Source organism: Kogia breviceps, chromosome 10 (genome assembly GCF_026419965.1).
Source record: "Kogia breviceps isolate mKogBre1 chromosome 10, mKogBre1 haplotype 1, whole genome shotgun sequence".
NCBI classification, from domain to species: domain Eukaryota; kingdom Metazoa; phylum Chordata; class Mammalia; order Artiodactyla; family Physeteridae; genus Kogia; species Kogia breviceps.
In genome coordinates this window covers 48,159,125-48,178,426 of record NC_081319.1, presented here as the reverse complement: position 1 = coordinate 48,178,426, position 19,302 = coordinate 48,159,125, and the positions used below count along the sequence as shown (strand labels likewise).

Sequence of the window (19,302 nt, the reverse complement as noted above, 5' to 3'; positions counted from 1 at the left end):
ATACAGGACTGTGTTCAGTAGAGAAGAGAGGACACTACAAATTATAGAAAATTACTTCACCAAATAGCATTTCCTGACAGCCCATTTAAAACACTTAGGAAGCATTTCTTTTTTTTTTTTTTTGCACAGACTCAGCAGCCATGGCTCACGCTCCGCGGCATGTGGGATCTTCCCGGACCGTGGCACGAACCCGTGTCCCCTGCATCGGCAGGCGGTCTCTCAACCGTTGCGCCACCAGGGAAGCCCAGGAAGCATTTCTAATTTGCAGATCCTTAACTCTACTTCCAAGTACTACTCAATCAAAAATAAGGAATGGATAGCCGATTTTACGATGTGGGCAACAATATCTTGTTTCATTTTATAAATATCTAGAATGATCACTGATCTAGAGTGAAAGATGCAGATCAACTCAAGAAATGAGAACAAGATGAAACATTGTGAAGATTTTCTTTGCATCAACAAATCCCTATTTCCTTGAAATGATTTCATTTCTCATTTGTGCTGACTATATAATAGCATTTTAGGATACTTGAACGTATACTGTAGGACTCGTTTTCTTTTCCTGAAGATACAGAAAGTAATAAAGAAGAGAAAAACTGTGACATGACTGTGGAATAAAATGGAAATTTACAGAACAGTTACTAACAAAAGCCCGTATCTCCACTGAACAAAGGTGAGAGTCATCCTTTTCCAAAGCAATCTACAAGTAAAGGGAAATGAAGCAGACAGGGGGAGTTTCAGGTGAAATGTGATGGTTTATGCACATCTCTCAGTAAATCCCTGTAAGACCCTTATTAATGATAATTAGAAAATTATTAGCTTTTCAGTTGAGGAATCTGGCAGACAGCCCCTGAACCAAGTGAACAAAATTAACATCAGCTGCCCCATGCATATAGGACTCATCATCATTGCCATGATACTGTATAAAATAAAATAAATAAAATAAAAATCTAATCATGAGAAAAGTGTTAAGCATATTTAAAGCCACATACAACTCTCATATTCTGTACTCCTGCGTATTTTAAATGGTAAGTCTTTCCTTGAGGTAATCGAGAGCTCTCTTTTTCAGAACTTTGGGTTATTCTGAACCATATAACCATCTGCTTTATTGGTGCATATTCATAATCTTTGGCTACACAGACTGATGCTGCATCCAGACAGGACCTAAACATTACATATTCTCCGTCTTCACTGATATCCCAGGACCCAACCCCATATTCAGTGGGAATCTTGTGTATAAAGACATCCCCAAGTTGATTTGACAAAAAGGGAACATTTTCAACATTTGCACATCAGTAATTCATGGTAGGAATTCTTCATGCTGTAAAGGGAGCCTGGACAGAGAGAATGAAAGAAGGAACTGGGATATAAGAGAGGAATAGTCTAAAGATCTAACCTTGGCTATCATTAGGAAAACAAAGTAGTTGAAACACAAGTTTGTTAGGCAGGACCACCAGAGTTAGAGAAATAAATGTTTACAAGTTCTAAATACATGGGATTTCAGCAAGAAAAGGGGACACAGCCTCTGACCTGGGTCACAATATTTACCTGAGAACCTTCCTCTTCCTCCTCCATTTCTAGATTTTTTCTCAGGCGATATTATGTAGAGAAATCACACCTGTACCTCTTTGAGGGCATCAACACAGCCCCTTCACCTGCTATCCCCACTCTCAGAGGCAGGATGACCTTGAAATGCAGAAAAGGCCACACTCTCCTATCCTTTGTCACCTGAGAGATTCGGAAAAAAACGAGCTCCTACATGGAGACCAAAACACGATTTTCTCCTGTCCTGTTTTCACAGTCAGCCACTAATTCTGCAGCAGCAGTGGGGAATGTGGATTGCGGACACCTGATGCACCACACAGACTCTATTACCTTTCCCTGAACTGAAGGCTGACCTCAACTCTCACACCACAAAAATATCTGAGAGCCCTCTTGCATAACCCTGGCTTCACCCTGGGATTGCTTGGAACATGTAATTAAAACAAATTTATTTGTAATCTATATAAATTATGTTGTTCACCTGAAACTACGTTGTACACCTGAATCAAATATAATATTGTAGGTCATCTACATTTCATATTTTTAAACATGTGCTCTCAGGCAGAATCTGTGAAGAGGGTCACAGGTAAGAGTAGCAACTGAAACTCGCCATGTCATCTTTATTGTAAGTCTAGAGTGTAAAGCACTTATGTAAATCTTGCCTCTCAAACTTTAATATGCATACAAAGCATTGCAGGACTATGGAAGAAACTGGGATTCTGCAGGCTTGGAGTGGGGCCTGTGAACTGGCAGCTTTAACAGCTTCTTCTTTATGCTGATGCAGCTCCCCTGACCCATTTTTAGTAGCACTAGAGAAAGCAGGCACACCACACCTCAGCCCCTTCCACCAACCTCCTTATCGCAAGACAGCTACTGTCAGTTTCACTAAAAACGACCATCATGGTCTTAGAGGATCCCATGTTTGGCTGGCACTTTAAGGTTTACAGAAGGCTAATAAAGGCTGTAACATCTGAATAAGTCTCTATTTGGAAAACAACATGTATACAGTCATTAGTGCGATGACTACTGAGCATCTACTCCGTGTTTACAAGTAGTTTATGGTGCACTGTTTTGGAAACCTCACAGCTCTTATTGGAGTTAATCTTCATAACACCCTGGGAATTTGGCACTAGGAGGCTCATAATAACCATGAGGATGTAGATACTGGGACTCACCTTTCTGTCTCTTCTTCTGTTTCCCTATCATTGATTTTTTAAAAACTCTTTGCATACAATAGAAGCTACCTATAGGACTTCCCTGGTGGCGCAGTGGTTAAGAATCCGCCTGCCAGTGCAGGGGGCACGGGTTTGAGCCCTGGCCCGGGAAGATCCCACATGCCGTGGAGCCACTAAGCCCATGAGCCACAACTACTGAGGCTGTGCTTTAGAGCCTGCGAGCCACAACTACTGAGCCTGCGAGCCACAACTACTGAAGCCCACGTGCCTAGAGCCCCTGCTTCACAACAGTGAGAAGCCCTCACACCACAACAAAGAGTAGTCCCCACTCGCCGCAACTAGAGAAAAACCCGTGCACAGCAACAAAGACCCAACGCAGCCAAAATAAATAAAATGAATAAATAAATATTTTTTTAAAAAAGAAGCTACCTATAGGTGGCTGGAGGAATACAGAAAGGAAGGGTGTCTTGGAAGTTCAGAGAGTTTTCATTGTTTTATGTACACTTTTATTTTTTTTCTAATATGGTAAAGTTTTAAGTTTATAAGTAAAAGCCAATCAGTTTTCCTAACTGGATGTATTTTTATACTTCCATCAGCAATACATGGTAATTTTAACTCCTCCCCATTCTCAGATATATGTCTGCGTAGAGTTGATTCACTTTGCTTCACAGTAGAAACACAACAATTTAAAGCAACTATATTCCAATAAAAATTAAAAAAAAATTCCTCCCCATTCTCAGTAAAATTTGATGTTACCAATTTTTGTTTTATTTTTGTATTTAATTTAGGCATCTAGAAATTTGACGTGCCGTCCTATTATTGTTTCCCTGGTGTCTAGCACAAATAGATAAAAAATGTGATATAGAGAATGAATCCTATTCAGCCCCCCCAAAAAAGGACATCCTTCCATTTGAGACAACATGAATGAACCTGAAAGACATTATGCTAAGTGGAATAAGCCAACACAGAAAGGAAAATACTGTATTATCTCAATTATATGTGGAATTATACTGAAGGCCAACTCATAAAACAGAGCAGAATCTTGACTGTCTGTAACTTGCTATGGGGGAGACAGGAGATACTTCTCAATGGTACCAAAATTCGGTTATGCAGGATGAATGAATTCTGGAAATCTAAGTACAGCCTGGTGAAACAATTATAGGGTATATTATACTTGAGATTTTCTAAGCGACTGTATTCGAAGTGTTCTCACCAGCAAAAAATGCAAGTAAGTGAGATGACAGATATGTTAATTAGCTTGAATGTGGTAATCATTTCACAACATACATGTTTATTTACATTTTTGAACTTGTACAAATACTGGATCTGCAAAAATGGAAAGCAGGGTGCCAGATGGCATGGCTTATGAAGTGCAGGACTTAATGAGAAATTAAGACTCCAAGCAGAAATTAACACAACATTGTAAATCAACTACACTTCTGTTAAAAAAAAAAAAAAAAGACTCAGGGACTTCCCTGGAGGTCCAGTGGGTAAGACTCTGTGCTCCCAGTGCAGGGGGCCCAGGTTTGATCCCCGCTCGGGGAACTAGAGCTCACATGCATGCTGCAACTAAGAGTCCACATGTCGCAACTATGAGCCCACATGCCGCAACTAAGACCCAGCACAGCTAAAATTAAAAAAAAAAAAAAAAAGACTCCAAAACATAGAGGTCTTTGCTCCCACATATCTGCTTCTGGGTTTCAGCAAAATGTGAGCATCTGCTGCTGAGGTGTGGGAGGAGCAGCCAGCCTAACACTGATCTCCTGTAACCTGTGCAGGGAGGGGAGGACCCAGGGTAGGACGGACCTGGACACAGCCTCCTGAGGGGGTGGATCTGGGCGGGGCTGGGGAAGGAGGCCCCTGTGTGCACTGCTCTCCCTGTCTCTGGGGTATTTCCCCTCACTGTCTTTCCTAAGCCTGCCCAACAGAAACTTAACCTTCAGAGTTCATATTCTTTTAACCCATTTAGTCACTTCCATGCCTGTTTTAAAAAATAAAATAAAAAGCACTTTAACAGAAACACAATTTTCTGGGACAATTATACTAGAAGCTATTTTATTCTTAACAAGTTCAAAGAAATGCAGGTCATCATCATCAATAACATCATAACCTCTCCTGTCAGGTGACGGCCCTTCAAGGGGTGACATCAGGACTCACACACAACAGAGGAAGGGAATTGGCCCAAATGAAGCCGAAGTCCCCTACAAAGCACTCCTTTGGGTACCAGCCACACAATCCTGAATTCAAACATTTGACCATTTGTAATATCCTTTGGGTCAGGCTCTGTGAAAGAGTTCAGGTAACATCAGCCATTCACAAATATCTCCTCACATGTTGGCCTGTGCTACAGAATGTGTATTTTCTTAGAGTGGCCATGTGATAGAATTCTGACCAATGATATGGAAAGAGAAGATCAGGGGAGGGTTATGTCTCCCAAGTCGAAAAGGGGTGGCTTCAAATCAAAACCTCTATTATGTCCTATCAGATTCACACATGCTCCTTCTTGCTGCATGGAACATGGTTTGATGCTTGATAGCTGGGCAACCACACTGGAATTATGAGAGAACAAAAATGTGCACAATGCCTGCATGTAGACAATGCCAGAGAGAAGTGAAAAATGAAAAGGTACCTTATGAGTTTTCACAGTCATTTTATCAGCTATGAGCATCTACCTACTTCCCTGTGTACATAGCACCAAACGTACATCTTCTTTTCTATACATATGTATTAGTCCATTCTTGGTATAGCTGAAGACAAACTACTAGCTACAGAAAATGACACATTATTATATTTCATTTATACCAACGTTAAATGTGAGCATAACCCTACCCAACTCCTCTGTATCAATTACCACGACTGAAAAAACTCATCCTTCCACTCCAGTCAAGGTAAGTACAAAGACAACATGGGCTGTGGAAAACTTGGGAACTTCTAGTCTAGAAACTAAATAAACTGTTTACAAAAGAAAGGCTCACTGCCTCTGACTGGTGAACTTCTCACACAACTAAGTGACGCCTCATGCAGAACCCAGAACTCTTATTTATTTATTTATTTCTGGCTGCGTTGGGTCTTTGTTGCTGTGTGGGGGTTTTCTCTAGTTGCAGCGAGTGAGTTGCGGTGTGTGGGCTTCTCATTGCGGTGTCTTCTTTTGTTGCAGAGCACGGGCTATAGGCATGTGGGCTTCAGTAGTTGTGGCATGTGGTCTCAGTAGTTGTGGCTCGCAGGATCTAGAGCGCAGGCTCAGTAGTTGTGGCGCACAGGCTTAGCTGCTCCGCGGTATGTGGGATCTTCCCGGACCAGGACTCGAACCCGTGTCCCCTGCATTGGCAGGTGGATTCTTAACCACTGCGCCAGCAGGAAGTCCCCAGAACCCAGAACTCTTGACAAGACTATCACTCTGTTAAGAGAAAGGTCCCTGCCACCTGTGGGCGGAAGGTCACTTATTTAAAGTGGACATAATTTATGTTGCAGTTATGTTCCTGGCACCTCGTTTTCTGTAAACCACAGCACATGCCTTGCTGACTTGCCTATTACAGTGTCCAGAAGGCTTCCTCATCTCCAACATCTAGGTTGCTGTGTAATATGTTAAAACTATTCACAAAGTTTGTTTCATTCAACACCCCCTCTCCGTCAAACTGCCACCAATCTAAGCCTGGGAAAATGTAATAATCTCTGTATACTAACAGCATCTAGTCTTCAGTACTGCCCATAAATTTGTTTAAATCACAAGGACAGAAACTGATTTCCCAGATTCTCAGAAACCCAGCACATTTGCCAAGTCCCCATCTCCATCACTTGTACATCAGAACACACCACCACTAGGTGCCCAAGACCTTGGAGTGATTAAAGGGAGCTTCCTTGCGGTTTCCTCCTTCCATTTCCAAAGAACTCTCCATAGTTGCTTTCAACAAGTCTCACGTGTCTCTCTAAGAAAAACACCATCATCCTATTTTAGCAGTCTCCACACATCTCCTAGTGCTAACCGCCTAAGTTAAGACTCTGGTCCATTGAAGCTGCTCCACTCTTAACACAATTAAGTGATCACAATGTTGCACGTGAACCTTAATTCGTCACTTAAATTTCTCATTGTTTTAGAAAAACACTGAAAGCACACATCAGAAACTACCAGGGGGCTTCCCTGGTGGCGCAGTGGTTGGGGGTCCGCCTGCCGATGCAGGGGACACGGGTTCGTGCCCTGGTCCGGGAAGATCCCACATGCCGCTGAGCGGCTGGGCCCGTGAACCATGGCCGCTGAGCCTGCGTGTCCGGAGCCTGTGCTCCGCAACGGGAGAGGCCACAACAGTGAGAGGCCTGCCCGTGTACTGCAAAAAAAAAAAAAAAAAAAAAAACTACCAGGGCCTGCGTGGATGACTGGGGGTGAGGAGAGCAGTGAGAACCCTGTGTCCTTAACAAAGACAAAGAAGGACAGTAACTGGCATTCATATGTAGCAAGGATGACGATGAGGTTACATAGAAGAACTGGAAATAATTAGGAAATGAAACAAGTAGATTTTTCTCCTAAATTCAGAGTGTCAGTTGTGCATCCAGAGAACAGGTATCCTCTCTCCACTTGCAGAATTTATGCAATTCTACATTTAATCCATTTTCTGTCTCTTACCTCATGCTGCAGCATTACTCAATTGGAATATTTTTCTCCTAATCATACAGCATCTACTGTACACCCATCACCGTCATGTGTGTTTGTCCACTCCATGTAAATGCCTAAACAACCTCATGACTTAGGAATTCTCCAGGTTTTCACCGGGTCAAATTGTCACAGGAAAGTGAATAACTTTGATAATGTCACTTATAAGAATTGGAAGAAACAATAACTGAAGAAAAGTTGTCTTACCGTTCCTCTCTAATTAAGAAGAAAAAGGGACATCCCCGGTGGTCCAGTGGCTAAGACTCCTTGCTCCCAACGCAGGGGGCCCAGGTTCAATCCCTGGTCAGGGAACTAGATCCCGCATGCCACAACAAAAGATCCTGCGTGCCGCAACTAAGACCTGATGCAGCCAAATAAATAAATAAATAATAAAAGAAAAAAATTTTTTTTAAAAAGAAGAAGAAGAAAGGAATCCCAAAGAATCCCAAACAGGTCAGACAGAAAGTGAGAAATGTCCACTGCAAAAATTAAATCTCTCTTCCACCCCAGTGATCCTCTCTCGAGGCAATCAATATGAAGCATCTACGTATCTTTCCAGTTTTCTCTGCCATAAACAAACATTTATTTATTCAAGTGGGAGCTTTCTCAACATACCATTCTGGATCTGGCTTTTTCTTTTTTTTCCTCTAAATTCTACCTTGGAATTTATTTCCTAACCACCCCAGTAGATCCCGTAGTTTCTGGAGGCTACTGTTGCATCTGGATGGGTGTTTAAGATTGTTTCCACTCTTCTTATATGCTATAACTTTCCTGGGCATGTGTCTTTGCACTTATTTGTAACAAATCTTCCAAAGTGGAACAGCTGTGTCACATGATACATGCATCTTTAACTTCAGTAAATGTTGCCAAAGAGCCTTCCAGAGACTTCATTGTGACACTCCCATAAAAAGATGGGCAGATGCCTTAAAAACAAAAATGAAAACCTGTTTACTACTAAACTTTTAATCTTGGCCAATCTGATGGGTGAAAAAATGAAATCTCATAGTTGTTTCAATTTGGTTTCACGATCTCCCTCATTACTACTCAGATTGAATACCTTTTCATATATTATGATACTTTGAAGTACCTAGTACTGTTCTTAGTCCATTTAACTTTTGGAATGTTGGTCATCTTTAAAATAGATCTATAAGAGCTCTTTTTATACTACAGAATAGCTTTTGCTTATTAGGTGTATTGAAAGTACTTTTCACGGTGCCATTACCTTCTGACTCTGTAGGCTTTGCCACACGTATATTTTAACTTCTATGAAGTCAATTTTATTTACCTTACCTTCTCCTTTCTGTTCCTAGGTTTCCTGTTTCCTGTGAAACATCTTTACTCTAAGATAATTTTTCATATTGCCTTCATTTCCTTCTTCAATGTCACTCCAAGAAAGCAGCAGCTGGAAGCCCGGAGGGTCTGAGTTTGTCCCTCTGCAGCTTTTCAGAGCAGCCTTCCTTGCCTTTGGAGATGCTTCTCAAACAAGAGTGGAGTCTGCAGATCACAGCCTGCCAGGAGGTCACAGGGGCTTGGAGTCGGGGGAGTCACAAGCGTGGAATCATTTGGGGAATCTGGGTGACGGTTATATGGGAAATCTTACTATGCTGACTAGATTTCTGTGCATCTGAAATTATGCTGAAATAGAAAGATTTTTTTAGAGGGATAAAACAGGGAGCAGCACAGGGCCACACAGCCACAAGTTGGGGTGAGAGGGTGGAGGCCCCACATACCCTCCAGATGAAAGACAAGGGTTTGGAGGTGGTTGGCCAAGGCAAGATTTCACCCACTCACTGCTGGACGTGCCCACAAGCGCTTCAGCTTCTTTCCTGCATTCTCTGGGGGAGACTCCAGCCCTGAGGCCCGGGGCTTCCTCAGAGTCCATCCTTGGGGAAGGAAACGAGCCCTAAATATGCGGTCCTGAGTTAGTCATGATGCTGCCCTGGCTGCCTTGGGTGGGGTTTGGGAAAGGGGCATTGATTACAAATAATAAAACCTTGGAACCTTACATGTCAGACCTAGGAACCAGGAGCCAAGATGAGCCAATTTAAAAGGGAAAGAAAATGGAGAATGACACCCGTTTGTCTCATATGTGACCCCCAAATAGGGCCAGGCGCCATGACCTCACCTGTGTGTGGCTAGCCATTTCAGCTACTGTCAAGATCAACTCTAGAAGAGCTGGACTAACCTTGACTAACTTTCTAGTTTTCTTTGTTTTTTCATTTCAAGTTGAAAAAGTTAGAGATGCTTGTGACTTTTAAAATTTTGTTCTATATTTTGAACAAATAATGCCTCCACATGGCTCAAAATTTTAAAAGTACCCCTAGCCACTTTAATGCATCCTAATTGCTGGTTTCTTTTAGATCTTTCCAGAGATGTTATATGCACTGAGAAGCAAATATGTTTATGCATTATTTCCCTTCTAATTCATACAAAGGGCAGCAATGTGTTCTGTACTTTGAGTCTTTCCATGGAAAATGTATCTTGGAAACACTGGAGATCTTTCCATCAGCATGTGGAGACCTGGCCCATTCTTTTTCACGGCTGCATAGTGTTCCATTGTATGGCTGGCCCATCATTTATTTAACTAGCACCCTATCCATAGGCATTTAGGTTGCTTTCAACATCTCACTAGTACAATCATTACTGCAAAGAAAAGCTTGTACAGAGATCATTTTACCTGTATGTGTGTATTATCTATAGGAAGGATTTAATGCCTTGAAGTGGAAATGTTGGGCCAAAGAGCTTAAACGTTTGTAATGTTGATAGACATTAATGCTCTGCTCTCCACAGGGGCACCTGTCATTTTCTTAAGTGATGTTAACTCTACTGAAAGGAGCCAGCCTGGTGTGGCAGGAGAAGTCCCAGACCAGGGGAGAGGGGAGCTGAGATGGAGCCCCAACCCTGCAGTTATGCATTGCATGTCCCTGGGAAAGTCGGCTTTGTTTGATTCCTCGCCTGAGAAGTGAAGGGACTGAGTAGGGTGCCCAGGGAGTCCCCTGGTGGTCCAGTGGTTAAGACTCTGCACTTCCAATGCAGGGGACGCGGGTTCGATCCCTGGTTGGGGAACTAAGATCCCACATGCCCTGTGGCGCAGCTGAAAAAAAAACGAGTAAGGTGCCCAGGACCCGACAGTCACCTTTGCTGCCATAAGGAGAGGCAGAGGTACCCTGGTCACTTGGAATAATGAGAACCGGGTCAGCAGCTTTCTGCTGTCCTCTGAATAAAAGAAACCAAGCCCTAAGTGCACACAGCACTTACAAAAACCTGGGGCTGGGCTCTGTCTGCAGGGAGGCCCTGGTCCTGCTCTGGGGGCTCAGGGATGGGAGGGAGATGCTTACTTTTCTCTGTATTTCCTTTTCCATCATCAGAATTTAGCACCATGTGCATGAATTACCTATTCAAAAGTTAAGTTCACTATTTAGAACAGAAACAAAGAGAAGCCTTCTGGAAAGCATACTGGCCTGGGAGGGAGGACGTCTGTCTGGGTTTTAGCTGCTTCACTTCTCTGGGCCTCCTTCATCTCCTTTGACCAGGGAGGGCCTTGAACAAGATGAACTTTCTCCGGTGACTTCCAAGCCAGAGTGCGTGTAAAAGCATCCAAGGGGAACACACTTTGGGGTCAGACAGAACTGGGCCTGAGTCCTGGTTCCCTCAACAGACCTGCTGTGTTACCTTGGGCAAGTTACTCAACCTCTCTGTGCCTCCATCGCCTCATCTGGAAGATGGAGATAAGAACACCCATGTCGGGCTTCCCTGGTGGTGCAGTGGTTGAGAATCCGCCTGCCGATGCAGGGGACATGGGTTCGTGCTCTGGTCTGGGAAGATCCCACGTGCTGCGGAGCGGCTGGGCTTGTGAGCCATGGCCACTGAGCCTGCGCGTCCGGAGCCTGTGCTCCACAACGGGAGAGGCCACAACAGTGAGAGGCCCGCGTACCGGAAAAAAAAAAAAAAAAAAAAAGAACACCCATGTCACAGGCCTGTCGGGGGAGTAGGAGGTCATGTGTCTAAAGCAGGTTCTACGGTGCCAGGCTCAGTAAAGGGTGCTGTAATCAGTTGAGGGCAATACCAAATACTCTACAAAAAATGAGCTCTACGGGGAACCTTAGAAATAGTGTCCATTCTGACACCCTCAGTTTACAGATGGAAAGTGGCAGTGCAGAGAGGGTGGGATATATTGGGTGTCAGCCGAGGAACCCAGCGCGCCTTCCTTCTCTCTTCCTGCCCAGAAGTTCTGGGCCTCAGGAGATGTGGCTCTAACCCAGTTCCCTGTGTGATGGCATTTTATCCATCAGCTGGTCCTAAAGAGTCGTCTATTCTCACGTTCCCTGCCTGGCACAGCTGACACCAGGGTCTGGTCACAGGCCACTGGGACTAGGAGGCCCCAGTATTGCAGCCCTCAAACCACGCCAGGGTCTGGCCTTCCCAAGTGATGGATCCCAGGCAACTCCTGGGATATTGGGGTCAGGGACATCCCACTTAAGACTCTCTGCTCTCTACTCACAGAGGGGACAGGCTTCAGGCCGCCCTACCATGGCACAGGAAGTTCAAAATGCAAACTCTCCTAGAAAAATAGGCATGGACCGAATTTCACATTAACCCAGAGATGACAGGATGAGGAGAAGGGAGAAGAGAGAGAGGCAGGGAAGAAGGGCCTGAAAACAACAGAAGGGGTGAGAGACAGGTATACATTTCAAAATGAAACTCACAGGGGACTGATTTTATAGCCAGGAATGGAATCTTCTCATTTCTGTGTCCCCAGCCCATGGCCTGGCACACGGTCAGTGCTCAACAGATGGACAAATGCATGCGTCAACGAACGGGTGAGCAGCTCAGAGGGCTGTTGTTTAACTGGGATAATGTGTGAGGAAAGGCTCTGCACCACAAATCCCTCAGTGCGGCCAGCTCCTGGCACACGGTAGGGCCTAAGTCGCTGTGTGCTTATGGCACGGGTGCGCCTCCCAGAAAACTATGTCCTCTTCTTCCAAAGGAAGCTGGTAGTCTATTTTGGAAGGAGAGCCTCATCGGCATTGCTTTGGGGATTCAAACCTGCCCCTGACCAAGCTCCGTGAGCATCTCCCGGTTCTGAGGAAGAAGGGAGGCGAGGCCCTGTCTAAATCATAAAGATGTTGCATCCTGATACATTTTCCTCCCTTTTTTGTGGAGACAAGGAGGAGTTAGTAAATCCTCATCCACAGATCTGCAGGAGCAAAATCTTGTCTTCTTGTATCAGAAGCTATAAGGTCATTTCTAACCTGACAAGTCCACACAAAAACTTGTACACAAATATTCTTAACAGCATTACTCATAACAGCCACAAAGCGGACGCAACCCATACGTCCATCACAAGGTGAATGGATAAACAAAATGTGGTACGTGCACACAATGGAACAGTATTCAGTCATAAAAAGAAATAAAGTACCGATACATGTTACAACATGGATGCACCTTTAAAATATTATGCTCAGTGAAAGAAGCCAGACACAAAAGGCCATATACTGTATGATTCTATGCCTATGATATGTCCAGAATAGGCAAATCCATAGAGGCAGAAAGCAGATTTGATTGACAGCGGGCTGGGGGTACCGTGGCATGGAGAGTGACTGCTAATGGGTGTGGGAGTTTCTTTTTGTGGTGATAAGATGTTCTGGAATTAGACAGTGGTGATGGTTGAAAACTTTGTGAATATAGTAACAAAATACTGAATTATACACATTAAAAAAGAAATAAGTAAAATTTTAAAACCAGAAAAAAAAATAGTAACACTGACCTATCAGGCCATTGACTGTTGAACCTGGACGTCAAATTGCCAGCTCCAGAGCAAACAAACTCCAACCCATCATCCAGGGTGCACACCAGAAAGACAAATTCAGATACACAGTTCATTCTCTTATCAAGATATGATACCTCTGAAATGAGTAAAGAGACACAGTGAACACTTCCTCATCTTCTTAGATGGAGACACGTATCTCTCTGCTTTTTGAAAAATGACAAACCTTCCTCTTAGACAAACATCTCATTGTGTCCCGTGGCCTCCTGCAGAGAGTGAGAGGGTCTGGGTCAGCACCAAGCATCTTTATGTATCCAGCAGGCGTCTGGATGGCAGACTGGGTCCCCTCAGGACAACGTCTGCTCCAAGATTGACTTCTTCTTGCCCTATTCGTGAACTGCTCAGGGAGGCCCAGCCACCAGCTCTCAGCAGCCTTCACGTCTGGCCTTGGCAGGGTGTTTGACTCACATATGTGACCACACCCTGCAGAGCCTTGAATGGTCTTCATCTTCCTCACAGGTAGAATAATGGGGTCAGATTTGATCACGGAGTTGTGAAGAGTGTTCCATGGAGCATCATCTTCAGAGGGGTAGGAGGTGAGACTTGGGGAGCGCCATTAGACACTGGCAAACAGGCTCCTCGTCCATAGGACCTCTCTGGGGCTTTAATGTGTTGAAGGGGGAGGCAGCATGCTTATATGGATTAAGAGCCAAACCCTGGAGTCACACAGTGATTTGGGCATTCATTAGCTGTGTGACCTTGGGCAAATGACCCAACCCCTCTGAGCCTTAGTTTCCTCACCTCTAAAATGAGAGTAACAAGAGGACCTCCCTTCCCAGTGAGGCTGGGAGGCTTCAATGTGTCAAAGTGGGGCTAGTCAATTACCATTCTGTGAATCACAGCTTGGCCTTGGCCCTTGTGGGAGCTCAGAAAGCACAGCAAATTGTGTCCTGTTGAATATGAAGGAGGAGTTTTCCAGGGACGGGGGAAGGGGGAGGGAATCCAAGGCAAAGGGAAAAGCAGGCACAAAAGCATGGAGGCACGACTGGCCGTGCTGGCCTCGAGAACTGCTGAGATGCAGACGTGTGGGTGGCTCAGGCACGGTGAGTAGGGGAGGGAAGGAGGCAGCAAGGGAGCAGCTGGAGAGGGGGCTGGGCCACAGCGAAGTCACTGGGAGTCACAGAACAGCTCTGGAGAGCATCCGGCAACTGCCACGAGTAATGGAGGAGAGCAGTGAAGGTGCTATGTGTGTGGGGAGGAGGGGCCAGCTGGACACGACCCTTCTCTCCCCCAGCCTCGTGGCTAAGAAGGCCCTCTCTCCCGCAGGGGATGTGGAAGGAGACCGGGGGCCGGCAGTCAGGCTCCGGAGAGCTGAGGGGGCTCTCAGACAGTCAGGGGAGCCCTGGGGAACTGGAGCAGCTGAGCATCGCACTTGAAGCTATGCACGGGGAGAGGGTGCAGGCAGCAAACAGACTGTTTGGAACTAGGAATTAGATTCACATGGCGTAAGAGACAAAAAAGTCACGGGACCAAAGGACCGAAGAGGTAACATGAGGGGGTGGGAGCAACCTCTGGGCCAGTTTCCTTTCCTGATAAGTAAAATAAAACTGGGCCCCCAAAGTGAGGTCAAGCTTTTCTCCTCGGTACCAAGAGAATGGACAGATGCTCCTGAATTTGAAGAGCACCAGCCTGGATGAAGTCAGGAAGGAAGCACGCAGGCAGGCAGAGAGCAGTCAAGCCCCACGCCTGGAAGCGGGGAGAGGAGTTTCAACTCCTCCTCCAGGAATTGCAGCTCACCCTGGTTGCTCTTACTCCAAAAAATTAGGAAAGGAAAAAAAGTAGGAAAGAATTAAGATTCCACACCTGGCAGTTTTAACTTACAAAAAAAGTATTTATTGATCTAATTTTCCTTCTCTTGCCATAATCCAGAAGCATGATGCTGACGGCCTGACATATCAGTGTGAAGTTGTCGAAAGCCCCACCAGTCACTGATGCCAAAATTCCATGCCTGGCCTTTGTTAGGCAACAGGACTGCAGTTACAGCATGGTTTCAAGTCCATACAGGAAGCCCACCAACCCCAGGGTCTCCCCCACCTGCCGTGGCTCACCGGGTGGGTTGTGGAGCGTGAGAATCAGCAGCACCGAGCAGACGGACCGAGAAGGCTTCGGGCAGAACACTGCTGCGGTGTACTTCCCCTGACAGAAGCCGGAGCTGTCCACCCGCAAGGCTGCTCGGTCACAGGCCTGGTTCCCTGGGAAGCATCTCCCTGTGGCCGAGGGTCAGAAGGCTGCACACCCAGATCGCCCTGAGAAGCGGTCCCCACACGCCAACCCGAGCCTGAGCCGCCATCACTGTCTTTCCAGCGGGTCCGCCCAGCCCGCTGGTGCTACTGCTGCTTGTGTGGAAGAGCCTTCCTGAGGGGTGGGAGCTCCCTGTGGATCAGGGTGAGTCCGCAGAGGATGAGCAAGACTCCTCCCCACCACAAGACCTCCTGGCACTCTCCATACAACACAAAACCCAGGAAGGCCTGCAGGACAGAGACAGCTGTGAGGCTGGGCAGGCACGTGCCCGCAGGATGCGACCACGGTGGGTGGGCACCGCCTGACTCCCCTGTGGCTGAGCGCCCTCCTAGGGCGGGAGGAAATGTCTGGAGCTGGAAGTCTTGGGCCCGAAAGCCATCTGTTACCTTCAGCAGATCTCACCTGGAGAAGTGGGGAGGGTACCTCCTCACAGCATCGGACCCAGCAAAGTGCACGAGAAAGCCCGGCAGAGGCCGGCAGCCAGGCCCAGCACACAGCTGGTCCACCAAGTCCTCCCTGCCTGGACTGCAGGGCTGACCGGCTCAGCCCCACCAGGGAGAGAAGAACCTCGACCCTCCACATCTCCTGCCTGAGTTCATAGAGCCCTGAGGAGCAGCAAGTAGGCTTTTGACAGTTGGACTTCATCCCCAACTAACTTGAGAATTCCTCCAAGTCAGAGATTAGAGGAGCAGCCACTGGGAGTCAAGACACAGCCCAACCTCTGCTTCAGTTCCTGGCCCTTCTCCTATGTGGGAAAGCAGGGGTTGCCCAAGGACAACCCACCCAGAACCCTCCCGGAACCCAGGTTTGGGACAGAGGAACTGTACGCTCAGGCTACTCACCGAGCTGAGGATATTTGAAAAAGTCACCGTGACAGATGCAATGGCTGAAGACATGGAGAAACTGAGGCCCCGGCTAAAGAACGTCCACATCAGAGAATTGGTGGTAGCCATCACAATAATGCATAAGACGCAGAAGCCCACGTTCACCTGCAGGAGAAAGTGTCACTGCAGCCACGGCCAGCCCTGGGCAGCATGCCCGGCAGACGCCCTCACAGCACCCAGGGTCATGGTTACTGCTGGCAGCCGGGCCACCACAGCCTGGGGGTCCTCAGAGCTTTCCTGCACAACGCTTCACTTAACCCTCAGCAGGCAGCACACCCACTTTATACCTGAAACAACCTCAGAGAAGACCCATATTTGGCCATCTTGCCGGCCACATGACGTTGGGCCGAAGTCAAATGCGAATCCATATCCAGTTATTTTCTACTGAACACCAGTCTTTTATTGCCCCCACAGTGACCAAGGCTTGAAGTTCAATCCCAGAGGGCCAAGTACTTATTACTCGATATGAGGGATGAGTAAATCAGGGGCAGAGTCCTCACTTCCCGGGAGCAGGTAAAGCATGAATAAGTCCCGTCTCCCCACCATCCTGTGAAGGCTACATCCCACTAGGGCCGGTCCCATTGGGCATTCTTGAGCTTTTACTCTGTGCCAGGCCCTCTCCTAATTGTTTTAAGTACATTTGCATTTATTCCTCAACTTCATTTTACAGATAAAAATCCTGAGGCATTAAGTAACTTGCCTAAAGTGCCACAGCTGGGGGGAGCCGCCAGGATTCAAGCCCAGGCAGTGTGGCTCCTTGCTCTGAACCAAGACACAGCCATTCCTGGGGAAACCAAACCTGGGACTATTTGAATGGCGATCCCAAGCATCACTTGGAGAACTTGCAGATTTCTTTCTTTTTTAAAGGAGAGCCTTGAGAGAAGAGAGGACCTTCAGAAGCCTCCTACACAAAGGATATGCAGACCCGTTGCTTGGTTTTGAGTTTTAAACCTGCCTGCAGACAGAGTTCCTTCCTCTGGGGATGGTGTTTATCTAAACCTAATACTCTCATTTCTCGTTAACAGTTTCCCAGCAACTGAATATATAGTGTCTTGAGGAAGGAGTGTCTCTGCACGATTTACACAGAAGCACTGTATATGCCAGTGCCAGCCTGCTTACGTAAAGGCTTATGAAGGTCCGCTGCACAACTGAGACTATAAAAGCCTCATGGCTCATAGTCACTCATCTTACTTTGGACCACTTACTCCAAGAATTACAGCCAGCAGGATACCAACCGCGAGCATGGCAGCTCCCACTGGGTTAGCCCTAAATAGGCTTACACCTAAAGAATCAGCCTGTCTACCGATTCTTAGGTCAAGGCCTAACCCTGGGTTGCAAATGCAATGAAACCTCTTTAACAAGCAGAAGCTGGCCTATGACTCGGGATGGAAGCCGCAAAGAGGTACACCTTAGCAGACATGGGGAGGTAGTTCAGGAGTTCTCAGCATTGGGGGGAATGTCTAGAACATTTCTCTCAGTCAAAATGAGAGGTAGAGAAGACTTCCCTGGTGGTCCAGTGGCTAAAACTCTCCCAATGCAGGGGGCCTGGGTTCAATTCCTGACTCCGGGAACTAGCTCCCACGTGCCCCAACTAAGACCCGGCATGGCCAAATAAATAACTTTAAAAAAAAAAAAAAAGGTAGAGAGCGGACGTAGGAGGTGTGCATCTTCCCCCAAAGCGAACTAACCCAATCGGAGAACAGATTTTAGATGCCCCCAAATGCGGCGCCGCAACGCGTTGGCCTGGGGAGGCGGAAGGAATCCGGCGGAGGCGTCGGTGCAGGCGGCTGCGCACACACTGCCCCTCTCGGCCTATGACATGCCACCTTGGAGCCCGCTGCGCCAGCCACGGACGCCCGGAGGAGCACGCTCCGCGTTGGACTGAGGCCTCACGTGACGCGACGCTCACGTGGGTGCGGTGGCCAATAGAGGCTCCCCGAGGGCCTAGAGGGGCGGGGCCGCCTGCAGAGCCCCAGGCCTCCTTCTTCCGGGGTTGGCTCTTTTCCGCGTTCGGTTTAGGCTTTCCCTGGCTCGCTCCTGGACCGATGTGCAAGCCTGACAGTGGCGGTGGTACTGTGGTTGCTGATGTAGACTAACTCTTCGTGGCCTAGCAGTTTCAATCCTTGTCATTAGGGGTGGTCTAACATCGGCTTCCCCTGGGAATCTGTTTAACTCCCAGGTCCCGCCCCACACCCGTTGAATCAGAATCTACTTTTTAACAAGACCCCCAGGAGATCGACATGTACCTTAGAGATACTTCGGCAGAGGGCGCCAAAGACCTGCAGACTCAGCAAGAAAGTGGGCTAGGATTAGGGCTTCTGACAATTCAAAAGGCCCTGATGGATATATGCTCATTGTAAGAAATTTAGAAAGTGTATTAGAAAATTTCATCCATAATGGCCACAACAGTGAGAGGCCCGTGTACCGCAAAAAAAAAAAAAAAAAACAACAACAAAAAACTTACTAACAGCACTATGGTGTTAACTAGAGCACCCTTAACTGGGAGTGTGAAGGGGAAGGAATACCTCATCCCACATTTACTTAATGGAATTTTAAAAAATTAATTAATTTCATTTTTAGCTGTGTTGGGTCTTCGTTGCTGCACGCAGGCTTTCTCTAATTGCGGTGAGCCGGGGCTACTCTTCGTTGTGGTACGTGGGCTTCTCGTTGTGGTGGCTTCTCTTGTTGCGGAGCACAGGCTCTAGGCGCCTGGGCTTCAGTAGTTGCGGCTCGCAGGCCCTAGAGCACAGGCTCAGTAGTTGTGGCGCACGGGCTTGGTTGCTCTGCAGTACGTGGGATCTTCCTGGACCAGGGCTCGAAACCGTGTCCCCTGCATTGGCAGGCGGATTCTTAACCACTGTGCCACCAGGGAAGTCCCCACATTTATTTTAAAAGCAATGAAAACAGACATCAAAGATGGCTTATGGACAAAAGATGATCTATGGAGTTCTGGGAGACCCATTCAAACTCTGCCTCAAACTTAGGGCC

General features: G+C 46.7%; 1 protein-coding gene across 1 annotated transcript; it reads right to left on the bottom strand.

The window, feature by feature from the left end:
• Positions 1–15,063: 15,063 nt before the first annotated feature.
• Positions 15,064–16,682, bottom strand: LOC131764133 (transmembrane protein 42-like). Its single transcript, XM_059077136.2, has 3 exons — positions 16,602–16,682; positions 16,273–16,419; positions 15,064–15,657 (listed from the first exon to the last, which is right to left on the bottom strand). The coding sequence occupies exons 1-3, from the start codon at positions 16,680–16,682 to the stop codon at positions 15,517–15,519; spliced, it is 369 nt and encodes a 122-aa protein (XP_058933119.1). The 3' UTR covers positions 15,064–15,516.
• Positions 16,683–19,302: the final 2,620 nt, after the last annotated feature.

Coding starts and splice junctions, on each gene's coding strand:
- LOC131764133 (XM_059077136.2), bottom strand. CDS start 16,682: ATGGATTCGCATTTGACTTCGGCCCAACGTCATGTGGCCGGCAAGATG. Junction 16,420..16,601: donor CTTCTCTGAGGTTGTTTCAG/GTATAAAGTGGG, acceptor TTTCTCCTGCAG/GTGAACGTGGGCTTCTGCGT. Junction 15,658..16,272: donor TTTCAAATATCCTCAGCTCG/GTGAGTAGCCTG, acceptor TCTGTCCTGCAG/GCCTTCCTGGGTTTTGTGTT.